The 12,984-nt window shown below is 51.9% G+C and overlaps 1 protein-coding gene across 2 annotated transcripts; it reads left to right on the plus strand.

The window, feature by feature from the left end:
• Positions 1–1,687: 1,687 nt before the first annotated feature.
• Otop3 (otopetrin 3) lies at positions 1,688–12,984 on the plus strand. Of its 2 annotated transcripts, none has more exons than NM_001439680.1 (7): positions 1,688–1,783; positions 5,955–6,371; positions 6,474–6,610; positions 7,195–7,253; positions 7,516–7,634; positions 10,898–11,712; positions 12,319–12,984. In NM_001439680.1, exons 1-7 carry the CDS (start codon positions 1,765–1,767, stop codon positions 12,487–12,489), a joined length of 1,737 nt encoding a protein of 578 aa, NP_001426609.1. In that variant the 5' UTR covers positions 1,688–1,764; the 3' UTR covers positions 12,490–12,984. The 2 variants fall into 2 exon arrangements, with proteins under 2 accessions (NP_001426609.1, NP_001099322.1); NM_001105852.2 differs by having other exon boundaries at positions 5,985–6,371.

The raw sequence follows: 12,984 nt of genomic DNA on the forward strand, positions 1-12,984 counted from the left end.
TCTATGTGTGTGTGTTTGTCTCTGTGTGTGTATGTGTTTGTCTCTGTGTGTGTATGTGTTTGTGTGTGTGTATGTGTGTGTGTCTGTGTGTCTGTGTGTGTATGTGTGTATATGTGTGCATGTGTGTGTATGTGTGTGTCTCTGTGTGTGTATATGTGTGTGTCTATGTGTGTGTGTTTGTCTCTGTGTGTGTATGTGTGTGTCTCTGTGTGTTGGGAACATCCAAGGTCTCCTCTACTTGTTGTTGAGAAATACACAGTGGATTGCTGCCAGCCGTTGTCACCTCCCGTGTTATAGAATCCCAGGAGGTAATCCTCCCGCCCAACTGAGCCTAACCCCACTAGCCCAAAGCTGCAGACATTTCCCCTTCAGAGTACCTCAGGGATGTCTGCGTGTGGATAGGCCTGCTATCCAGATAAGCAGGTGCTCCAACTTAACAGAGGCTGGGAGAGCCCTTACCTCCAGGGGCCTCCCTTACCTCTCATCTTGGGGTCCTTGAGGCCAAGCTCCCAAGCCATAAGACTTCTGCACTGCCACAGCCTTTGAGAAAGGCAGGAGGAACACGGAAAGAAAGCTAGAGGCCAAAGTTGGTTTTGTGTTACATTGAGGGTGTTTGTTTGTTTGTTTGTTTGTTTTTGAGAGAGGGTTTCATGGAGTCCAGCTGGCCTCTAACTCCCCAGGTAGCCCAGGATGACCTTTAACTCCGGACGGTCAGATCCCACCCAAGTACTGGGATTACAAGGGTGCGTCGCTAGGCTTGTTTTGTTTATTTAAATTTTCCAATTATATTATAATGTGGTGTGTGTGTGTGTGTGTGTTCACCTGCGGTAGTGTACCAGTGGAAGGCAAAGGCCAATTTGCAGAATCAATTCTCTCCCTTCACCTTACAGGTCCCAAAGACTGAACCCAAGCCATCGGGCTTGTTGGGTGCTTCTACCCACTGAGCCATCTCACCCGGCATCAGCCAGTTTGGTTTTTTGTGAGACTCAGAGATTTGAATGGAGGCCTCACAGCCAGAAGGGAGGGAGAGCCCGGTGGGGGTGATGACATTTGGGGGTGAGAACAGGAAACATCAGAAGAAAGCGGGCCTGGTTTCTGTCATCAGCAAGCTCCATGGTCTTTGAGGCTGTAAAGACTGGGGGTGGTGGAGATGTGAGACAGAGAGAGAAGGGAGCCAAGAAGGGGGAGAACCAGAGAAGGTCCTAAGAACGACCTCCTCCCACTCTGCTGCCCCCAAAGTTAAGGTGTCTTTCACCTTAACTTCAGTTTTGATATAAGACAGGGAGATGATTTTGAGAAGCCGCTTTGGTGCTTGGTCAGGGTGTAGAAAATATGCGACCTGGACCGGGAGAGGAGAGGTTCGCATTCACATCTCAGCCGCCTCAGGCAAGTATGGCCTGAAGCCAGCTAGCTCTCTGTGAGGACCTGACCACAAGGCACCCCATCCCATTTCGGGGGCTGCTTGCACCCAGACCCTGCAGCCGGCGTCCGCCACGCCTCCTGCCACGCCCTCCCTCCTATCTGCCTCGTCATTGGCTCCCCGACTTGTGCCCGAGCCCCCGACGGAGTAATTAACGAGGGATTAATGAGATTACCAAAGTCAACAGAAAAATCGATGGGCCTTGGAGCCCGAGCGGCGACTGCGCAGTCTCGCGGGGTGGTCGGAGGGAGGAAAGGGCGTCGAGGCATCTGTCCCAGGACACCTGGGACCTTACCAGGACGGAGGATCCGCGCTGCCACCCGAGAGGTGGGGAACCCGCGACCATGGCTTCGCAGACTTCAGGTAGGGTTCCTTAGCTCGAACTGGGACACCGCCCCTCCCCACCCCCGAGTGCCTGACTGAACCTTCCCTGGAAGCCCATCCTTACACTCACTGCTCCAAAGTGGGGTCGACAAGCTGGGCGCTGCAAGGATTGAACAGGGCAGAGTGAGTGGGGCGACCCTAGGCTGTCCCCTCTGTATCACACACCCCAACTCTGGCTCTGCATCCACCTCCCTCCCCACCTCACGCCTGGGTTCAAGGGTCCTCACAGCTCAAAGAAGGTGCCCAGGCCTGAATGAAGCCAGAAACCTGGAGAATATATATATATATATATATATATATATATATATATAATATTTGGTTAAAAGAATATAGTACTCAAGCCGCCTAGGCTTCCTTCAATTCCTTGCTCCGAACAAATCTCGAAGTTTCCCTGCCAGCGCTCCGCAGCCTCCCTCAGACCTGGCCCTGCGTTACCGGTCCTGTGGCCCCGACGGTTCGTCTTCTTTCGTTGGCCGCCTCTGAACGCGACCCATAAACCAGTTTGGTGTCTAGGACTTCCCTTGAACTGGCGTCGTGCCAAGAGGCGTGCCAAGGATGGCAGAGTTCTAGTTGGTTCCAAGCGCGTTCGTTCTAGCTCTTTTTTCTGGACCCCTTGATGCCCTCCCTAACACCTTGCCTAGCACTGGACCATACTTGCCCCCTTGATAACCGCTGGTGGAGTGAACCACCGAACCACTGCCGAGGGAACCGGGGAAACCATTTGAAGGGAGAGGACCTGGAACTTTGTTCTCCAGGGTCTCCACACCTCACACTCCCAAGGCCTGCAGTCAGAGCGAAAACTCCAACCCTCTAGTCCCTCTAGGATCTTGAGCTACAGGAAAGTTCACACGCTTCTACCAGACACGGCTCGTCCTGTATCAAATCACTAAAGTCTGACAAAACTCCTGAGGGTAGATATCATGTATCCATTCTTTTATTTATTCATTCATTCAATAACTTGTGGGCTGGAGAGGCAGTTCAGCGGAACTGCACCGGTCTAACATTCACAGGGCTGGGGACAGGTTGGGGGATGGGGTGGGGGGATGGGTGGGGGACAGGGTGGGGGATGGGGGTGGGGAGGTCGGGATGGGAGCTAGATGGAGTGTGAGGGAGTGAGCACCACGCATTACTCCTCCATAGTTGCTCATTCGTTTCACGGATGGATGGAGGATCCAAAAACGAAGTAGCTTGGCCAAGATCACGGAGATGCTAAATGCCATCTGCGCTCTTGATCAGTAGGGGGTGGGAAAGGAAGGGCAGATTGTGAGGAGGATGAGGTGGAGCCACCAGGGCGGGCAGAAAAGGAGCAGGGAGGTGTCCTGAAGCATTACCTTGCTTAACCTGGGTAAGGGAGGTAAAAGATAACCATCTGGAGCACCTCCATGGCTGCAGGAAGACGGGAAGGGTTAATGGGCAGGGTCTCTGTCCGCGCCTCTGGTGCTGAAATGCCCCCCAGGAACAGCCTAAGTCCAGGGCTTTAGGGCCGTGCTAGGCTTGGAGAGGAGTGGAACAGAATCTCATCTCTACCCAGGGGAGTCCCAGGTCTTGAGAGGACCAGCCCATGATGGTCCACACTCATGCTCAGAAAAAGGGTGGTCCATCAAAGTAGCCAGGAGTCTTCTTGGGCAAAGGGAAGGATTCCCCATGAAGGGGCTGAGTGAGGATCATTGGTGGCAGTGGGCAGACAAGAAAGAAAGGACAGCAGGAGGAGCCAAGAGACTACGTGGGAAACACAGAATCTTTTATCTGGGATTAAATGAATATGAGGACCCTGGAGTGTAGCCGGGGGCTAGACAGGGAGGAGGTAGGTTTGGCCTATGGATGACAGCATTGACTGGCAAAGGAGAGAAAGTTATTTTGAAAACAACTTCGAAAGTTTATTTCTTCACTGTCCAACAGAGAACAATGGAAGGTATATCTGTTCTCAGTATCACCCAGGAAGCATGTCTCGGAGAAATGGGCCCCAGAGAGGCTGTGGTTAGGGCCAGTGTGGTGAGGTTCTCCTAGAAGGGTCTTGAACAGTGATTCTCTACTTCTGGGTCATGAATCCTTTGGGGCTTGAATGATCCTTTCACAGGGGTTGCCTAAGACCATCTGAAAACACAGATATTTACATTACGATTCGTAACAGTCACAGAATCACAGTTATGAAGGAGCAACACAAGCAATTTTATGGTTGGGGGTCACTACGGCATGGGGAACTGTACTTAAGAGGAGCAGAATTCGCTTGCCTAGTAAGCGCAAGGCCCTGGGTTTGGTCCCCAGCTCAAAAAAAAAAAAAAAAAAAAAAAAAAAAAGAGGAGCAGAATTAGGAAGGTTGAAAATCATTGATCTTGAGGGACAAGCAGAACAATGCTCCACCAATGAAGACAGAGTATGTTGGGCAATGCTATGAGCAAGGGATGCTGGGAGTGGCAAGCAAAGACCCTCACCCAGCCTGAAGGACCAGCTGGAGTCACCAAAGAGCAAGAGGGTGGGAATCATAGATAAAGGAGGGGGGAAGGGCAAGATAAGGACATGCTCGCGTAGCACAGGCATTCTGGGAATTACAGCAGGATGCTGTGCTGAGGCTGTGCTGGGGAGGTAGGTGAAGGCAGGAGCAGGAAGTAGCAGTGAAGCAGGAACCACTGTTCCTTGAATACCATGTGCACCAGGCTCTCATTAGCACACACTGTCTCGTTTTACTCAGAAAGGCCCCGTAAGTCTTGGACTTTATACTAAGGGCAACTGGCTCTCTTTGCAAGACTCCTGTTAGGAGATAGGCACCGTGATCAGGAAGGCCAGCCCAGAAGAGAGCAGATAGGCTCCAGACTAAAGTAGTGGTCGATCTGGGAAGCCAGGGAGGCAAAGAGGTTTGGGTATGTGTAATCCCAACACATGGGAGGCAGAGGCAGGAACACTGAGTGTTCAAGGCCGGCTTGGGCTACAGAGCTGGTCTGTAAAGAAAGAAAGCTAACAAGAGAGAAACCAAGAGGGAGAGAAAAAGAGGGAGGGAGGAAGGGAGGAAGGCAGGCAGTGTGGGAGCTGGGATGTACAGACTTGGGTTCTGATGGGATGCAGAGTCTGGACAGAAACTCCTGGTGGCAGGAGCTCCGTCGGGGCAGCAGAACTGGGACGCAGTAGATCCACTGCCTTCTGTGCTGCAACCCAGACCCACTGGGGAGGAGCAGGGCTCAAGTGGTCGACAGGGACAGCATTACAGCTATTGGGTGGCCCAAGAGTGAGTCCAAGCAAGTGGCTAGCCTGTGAGAAAGCTTCAGATGAATAAGAGACATTCAGGGAGAGACAAGGTAGTGGCCTCTTGCTATGCACACAGCCGGGAGTAGAGTGGGAGGACAAACAGAAGTTGAGGCAGTGAAAGCCAAGAGCATGACATTCATGCCAGCCCTCACCCATCCTGTACACGTGGCAGACATTGCAAGTCAACCACAGAGCTTTTCTTCCACTCTAAGGAGTTTTAAGATAAATTGAATTATAGTGGTATTTATTTATTTATTTATTTATTTATTTATTTATTTAAGAACAGTGAAGCTAGAGGAAACTACTCCAGTCCCTTCATCCCTCCCCTGGGAGAAACTCTACTGGGAACCCAGTGGGTGTCACCTAGACCTTGCCAGCATCTGTGGACACTCCATAATAGAGCATTATTCCAGACCACAGGATTCTTTCCTGCCAAGCCCAGACTCAGCCTCAGGATCCTACTCAACAGAGCACTGTGGCTGATCACACCCCTGTGGATTTCATGGGCGGAGCTCGTCCACAAGTTAGCAGGTTCACACTCACTTTGGCTGGTGAGAAGTCCCAGCTCTGAAAAAAGGCCCAGTGACAAGGCAGTACTCAAGTGACCCTCTCTGCCTGGGCAAAACATCATCCCACTTTAGAATGAGGCGGGGAGGGAGAGGTGGTCCTCGGTGTGTTCAAGATAACCAATCCTTTGTGCTCGTGTGCAGTACAAATGGTGTCTGTATATCTCTTGGTCCGTATCAACCTTAGGTCCTGTAAGGTATATGGGGAGCCCTAATGTCGGTTCTGTAGGCGCTGGGATGGATTCTAACCCAGGTCCCCTTGTCAGCTGATCTATTCTCTCTCTCTCTCTCTCTCTCTCTCTCTCTCTCTCTCTCTCTCTCTCTCTCTCTCTCTCTCTCTCCAGCCCCTGAACCTGCACCCATGCCTTCTTCAGAAGCAGAGACCACTGAGGCAGCATCTACCTATGACCAAGCAAACATGGACGTGGAGACCAAGCACACAGGGCCCCCAGGCGCCCCAAAGCAGAAGTCCTGGCTGGCTCTGCATTTCTCCCTGCTGCTGCGGAGAGACCGGCAAGCCCAGAAGGCGGGGCAGCTCTTCTCGGGGCTCCTGGCTCTCAATGTGGTATTCCTGGGCGGGGCTTTTATCTGCAGCATGATCTTCAACAAGGTGGCTGTCACTCTGGGGGACGTGTGGATCCTGCTGGCCGCACTGAAGGTCCTCTCTCTGTTGTGGCTCCTCTACTACACCGTGGGTACCACACGGAAGCCCCACGCAGTGCTGTACCGCGATCCTCACGCGGGACCGGTTTGGGTGAGGGGTGAGTGCTCAGTGCTGGGCGGGTGGTGGAGAGGGCCGGGGAAGGAGGACCCGCCCACGAGCATCTGTCTATCCCCGCCCTCGCCCCCTCTCTCCCGGCCAGGCTCCCTGGTGCTCTTCGGCAGCTGTACCGTCTGCCTGAATGTATTTCGGATGGGCTACGACGTGAGCCACATTCACTGCAAGTCAGAAGTGGAGCTTATCTTTCCAGCCATTGAGATCGTCTTTATGATCATCCAGGTGATGGGTCTCTCACACCCACCCATACCGCCGGGGACACACACACCACCCAACCTATACTAAAAACCAGCCACCAAATCGGTAATGTCTCCATGCCCCAGGGTGTAGACACACATCAATCACAGACCACCTCCTCCGTGTATCCACACCCATGTACTCACTCCCCTGCACACACGCACCTCCACACATACCTGTCTCCTAGATGGAGACGCCTATAAACAGCCTGACTATGTGTGCCTGCATCTCCCAGAGGTCCCTGCTCCTCCCTTTGTTGAGTCTCTGCTGTGCTGAAGGCACATCACCCTTTTTTTCTGGCCAAGTAGGTATCTCTTTCTCCTCAAGCAGAAGCAGTTGAGTCCCTTTTCATAGCTGAGGGAGCCACAGAGGTGTTTACTGCTGGTCTAATACCACAGAGTAAAAGAAAATGCCCAGGCCAGGATTCCAACCCAGGTTGCCTTACAGGGTCTTCCATTACACACACACACACACACACACACACACACACACACACACACACACACACACAACTGAGGTGTCCCCCTACGTACCACCACATCATTAGATCAAGGCCCTGTCTCTTTCAGACCTGGGTGCTCTGGAAACACTGTAAGGACTGTGTTCAGGTGCAGACCAACTTCACCAGGTAAGGTGTCCCTCTGGATGGAGTCTCCTAGCTCTCTCTGTTCCCATCGCTCTCCAGTTTCCCCAGACAGGAGGAGCCTGGAGCTGTGGGTTAGTGTGGGTTGCATCCCAAGTGAACCCCTAAGGGCTCCTGGAATCCTGCCACCACTTGGGATCTCTGCCTCTGAGACTGAGTGGTCTCCCCAGTGGGAGGGTGAGTGGAGGGTGAGGATGGGGCCCTGGGAGCTATTCAGGCTTCGAGCAGACTATGACCCTTCCTCCAGGTGTGGGCTCATGCTGACGCTGGCCACAAACCTGCTGATGTGGGTTTTGGCTGTGACCAATGACTCCATGCATCGTGAGATTGAGGCTGAGCTCGATGCCCTCATGGAAAAGTTCTCAGGTACAAAGGGGACCAGAACTACTCCCCCCATCACATTTACATGTATGTGTGCATACACACACACACACACACACACACACACACAGAGAGAGAGAGAGAGAGAGAGAGAGAGAGAGAGAGAGAGAGAGAGAGTTATGAAGTTGTAAACTTAAGACCAGGTCATTGCTAAATAGAAATGTGTGGGTTGTGGAGATGGCTCAGTCTATAAAGTGCTTGTCACACAAGTTTGGTCCCTTGGAGCCCACATTTTAAAAAAGTTATGCAGAGGTAGACATGGTGGTGAGCACCTTTAATCCTGGCACTTGGGAGGCAGAGGCAGGGAGATTTCTGTGAGTTCAAGGCCAGCCTAGTTTAGTTCCTAAAGGATGACACCCAGTTGGGTGTCTTCTGGTCTCTATTTGCATGTAAACACATATACATACACACACAGAGTTCCCGTGTCAATGGTCCCCTTCATGCTCCGTCAAGGACTGGTACCTTCTGTACAATCCCTGCAGCCCCGTGGCTGTCAGCAAACCTGCCTCCTCTAATCCTGGCTGAGTTGGTCACTGAGAAGTCTCTCAGCCACAAATCCAACCCGTGGTATTTGTATTTACTTGTAAGAGACTAAAAAATGCCCTTGGACTGAAAGGAACACTGTCCTAATGCAATCTCAGTATCTAAACATGCCAGGAGGGAGAGGAGACTTGTGGGTAGAAAAAAACACTCCCTGGGTTATCCCATCCGGCCAATCCTGAAGCTGTATAATCCACCCTTAAAGCAACATCCCGTAAGTCCACAGGAGGAGCTTGCAGTCTGTGGGATTCAGCCACGCCTTTATGTCAGCTCCACCCACAGGCAGCATTAAGACCCGTGTGCACCAGCTTGCGTGCATTCGCACACCCTGCGCGTGAATCACGACGTGCCCGTATGTGTGGCCATCCCTCGCCTTCTGTTTGTACTCTGCACAAAGCGTGCAAAGAGGGAGCTTTAGTCAGTGACATCATGGATGCGTGTGTGTGCGTGTGTCACCACTGAGCCACACCCATAGCTTCTGTTACTATTGCTCTATCCCAGAGGCTCAGTGGCCAGTCAGTTTAGCTAAAACGGTGAGCTGCAAGCTCAGTGGGTCTCCCACTCTCAAAACAGGAGGTGGGGAAGCAATAAAGGAAGACAAACATTAAGCCTAAACACACAGACATGCATGCATGCACCCATGCACACATACACATGTGCCCATGCACACCGAATATACAATAGAGTTGATTACTTTCTTGTTTTTTTGAGACAGGGTCTTACTTAGCCAAAGCTGACTAAATTCCCAATCCTCCCTTAGCTTCTCAAGCGTTGGGATCACAGGTGTAAAATATTATTTCAAGTCTCAATTCTTGTTTGTTGTTTTTGCAGTATAGGGGTTCAAACTCGGGGGGGGGGCGGTTACGTTAAGTAAGTTCTTTCCCACAAAGCCACATTCCTAACCCTTAACTTTCTGAGATAGTTTAGCTGTGCACCCAAGGCTGGCCTTGAACTTGAGATCCTTCTGCTCTGGCCTCCCAAGATTGCAGATGTGTGTCACCATGCCTGGCATTTCAGTTAAGATTCTAATTTGCTTAGTCATGTATTTTATTCTTCGTTATATGTTTTTGTGTGTGGCTATGCGTGTGAGGAGGTCTGTGCACATGTGTGTGGGTGTCTTATGAGGCAGGAGAGCATCAGATTCCTTAGAACTGGAGTTATAGGTGATTGTGAACATCTGATGGGAACTGAACCTGGGTCCTCTGCAGGGGGACCATCGAGCCATTTCTCCAGCCTCCTGTTAAGGTTCTCCTCCTCCTCCTCCTCCTCCTCCTCCTCCTCCTCCTCCTCCTCCTCCTTCTCCTCCTCCTTCTCCTCCTCCTCTTCTTCCTCCTCCTCCACTTTCTCCTCCTTCTCTTTCTTTCTTTTCTTTATTTTTTTCTTCCTTCCTTTCTTCTTCTTTTCTTCTTCCTCCTCCTCCTTCCTCTTCTTCCTCCTCCTCCTCCTCCTCTTCCTCCTCCTCCTCCTCTTCCTCCTCCTCCTCCTCTTCTTCTTCTTCTTCTTCTTCTTCTTCTTCTTCTTCTTCTTCTTCTTCTTCAAAAAATAACTGTCTTAGTATTTCTTTTTATTTTAATTTTTATTCACTTAACATCACAATCACAGCCCTCCTGGGTTATTTTTTAATGATTTTTTAAAGATTTGTTTATTTATATGATGTACATTTGCACACCAGAAGAAGGCATTGGATCCCATGGGACTACAGTTATAGATGCTTGTGAGCCACCAAGTGGATGATGGGAATTGAACTCAGGACCCCCTCAAGAGCATCCACTGCTCTTAACCGCTGAGCCGTCCTTCCAGCTCCCTAGTTTCTATTTCTGTGAAGAGACACCATGACCGAGGCAACTTTTATAAAGAAAAGCATTTCATTAGGGCTGGCTTACCATTTTAGAGGCTCAGTCCGTTGTCCTCATGGTGGGAAACACAGTAGCACACAGGCAGACGTGGTGCTGGGGAAGGAGCCGAGAGTTCTACATCTTGATCCAAAGGCAGCAGAAGGGGACTGTGTGTCACACTAGGGATAGCTTGAGCATGGAAGACTCAAAGCCCACCCCCAAGTGACACACTTCCTCCAACAAGGCCACACGGCCTAACAGAGTCACTCCCTTTGGCAAAGCATTCAAACGTGACTATGACTCTATGGGGGCCATACCTATTTAAACCACCACAATGACCTTAAGGTGCCAGTGGTGCCATTTAGTTCCTCCCCTTCCCTACTTTTCCTAGAACTGGATGGATAGCCCAGACTGTGACTTGGATTCAACTCAAGCTTTCTGGCATCCACATGCCCCATTGACCCCATACACTTATCCTGGGGGGCTGCCTTCTGATTACCCTAGTATGGGCTGCTGGGGCTAGCCTCTGCATTCAGGTGTGGCAGCCCGATTTCTTGTTGCAAATGCTGGGTTTGCTCTGCCAGCCAAGCAGTTTGTGGAGATAATACTTGGCCTCAGGGACGGCATGGCTGAAATGCTTTATGGAGTTTGACACCTAGAGCCTTTGCATTCCTTTGTAAAACAGTAATCACGTTATGATCCCCAGTTTCTACGTTCCAGCCTCAGATGTTTCCGTATTTGTAAATTGAACATCTAGCTGGGTCCTGTCCAAATCCAGTACGCTCCAGGAGTGGATTAGAGTGATTGGGGCCACTAAGTTCTTGAGCGCAGGGCCTGCCTGAGAAGCTCTTTTCCTGGCCTATCTCCTCTCAGGTAACGGGACCAACACTTGCATGTGCCTCAACGCCACCGTGTGCGAGGTCTTCCGGAAGGGCTTCCTGATGCTCTACCCTTTCAGCACTGAGTACTGCCTCATCTGCTGTGCTGTGCTCTTCGTCATGTGGAAGAACGTGGGCCGCAGCCTGGCAGCCCACTCAGGTGCCCATCCCAACAGACCACCCTTCCGCCTGCACGGGGCCATCTTTGGGCCACTGCTGGGCCTTTTGGCACTGGTGGCTGGGGTATGCGTCTTTGTGCTCTTCCAGATCGAAGCGAGTGGCCCTGACATAGCCCGCCAGTACTTCACCCTGTACTATGCATTCTATGTGGCTGTGCTGCCCACCATGAGCCTGGCGTGCCTGGCGGGCACAGCCATCCATGGACTGGAGGAGCGTGAACTGGACACGCTCAAAAACCCCACACGCAGCCTGGATGTGGTGCTGCTGATGGGCGCTGCACTGGGCCAGATGGGCATTGCCTACTTCTCCATCGTGGCTATCGTGGCCACCCAGCCACATCAGCTACTCAACCAGCTCATCCTGGCCTACTCACTGCTGCTTATCCTGCAGCACATCACTCAGAATCTCTTCATCATCGAGGGCCTGCACCGCCGTCCTCTCTGGGAGCCTGTGATCTCTGGTGTGCCGGAGAAGCAGGATATTGAGCTACCCCGCAGAGGCTCCCTGCGGGAGCTGGGTCAGGACCTACGGAGAGCCTCAAGGGCCTACATCCACTCCTTCAGCCACCTCAACTGGAAACGCAGGATGCTCAAGGAGATCTCTCTCTTCCTCATCCTCTGCAATATCACAGTGAGTGTCTGGGCAGAAGTTGGTGGGGCGGTGTGTGTGGGCGTGGTCATGGTGTGTGGGCGTGGTCATGGTGTGTGGGCGTGGTGTGTGGATCCAGAGCCCCTGATTTAGGAAGTCTCTCTTCTCTTTCCAACTACCTTTATGTTTTTTTGAGAGCCAGGAGTATCTCCAGCAGCTACTTGCAAGCTGCCCGGCACAAATTAATGTGCTCCACACATAGCAAAGTGCTCTTTACAAATGTGTGAGATTAAGACAGGCGGGCAGGAGAAGACACAGGTGGCTGTAACTAGCAGAAATTGTAACGCCTGAGCTCAGGGCCTAGGGTCCAAACGATCTAGCTTGGCAGCGTAGATTGCTAGCTGGGAGTTCCTGCCAAGTATCATGTATAGCAGCAGCCCTCTAGGGCTCAGTCCTGTGAGCCAAGTTGGCCAAGGCCTTCTGTGTCAGGGACTAAGAAAGACTCTTGGCTGTGAACCTGGCTCTGCAAGGCCCAGGATGATGATGTGTAGTATTGCAGGAACTACTGGTTCTAGGTCAGTCTCCCCTGAGCTGTGTGCTCCCCCTTCCTCACCCAGCAGCTTCCTTCCCCTCTCTCTCTCTCCTCAGCTGTGGATGATGCCTGCCTTTGGCATACACCCAGAGTTTGAGAATGGACTGGAAAAGGATTTTTATGGCTACAGGACCTGGTTCACCATTGTTAACTTCGGCCTGCCTCTGGGGGTCTTCTACCGCATGCACTCTGTTGGGGGACTCGTGGAGGTCTACCTGGGGGCCTGAGTGCCCAAGGAACCCAGCCACAGAAGAACCCCGAAAGTGCCAAGGCAGAAAAAGGAACTTGGAGTATCTGGGCAAGACACATCACATCAAGAGGTACAGACCCCTGCCTGGGGTTCCCAAAGTGACCTATCCTCAACCTGACTGAGAAGAGAGGATACTGACTGAGGCTCAAAACCAACGATGGGGCTTGGAAACAGAGCCTCTTCACAACGGTCCATGTAGTCAAGGATATACCTGGGATGACTGCCAAAGACTGTGAGGGTCAGTAGGAAATTGTGGAGACTGGGGGCTGGAAGAGACTGAGGCCTTCTGTGGGACATCGCAGAAGCTCAGAACTCCAACTGGGAGCTCAGAACCCAGCACGCCAAGCTTGGCAGGCAGCCCTGCCCCTCCCCCACCCCACCCCATCTCCTAATGAGCCCACTAATTAGCTGCCAGGCAGGGCCCAACAGCTCTTTCCTGCTCCCATAAACCCTGTTTGCTTGATCGATTCCA

Source organism: Rattus norvegicus, chromosome 10 (genome assembly GCF_021556685.1).
Source record: "Rattus norvegicus strain SHRSP/BbbUtx chromosome 10, alternate assembly SHRSP_T2T, whole genome shotgun sequence".
NCBI lineage: Eukaryota > Metazoa > Chordata > Mammalia > Rodentia > Muridae > Rattus > Rattus norvegicus.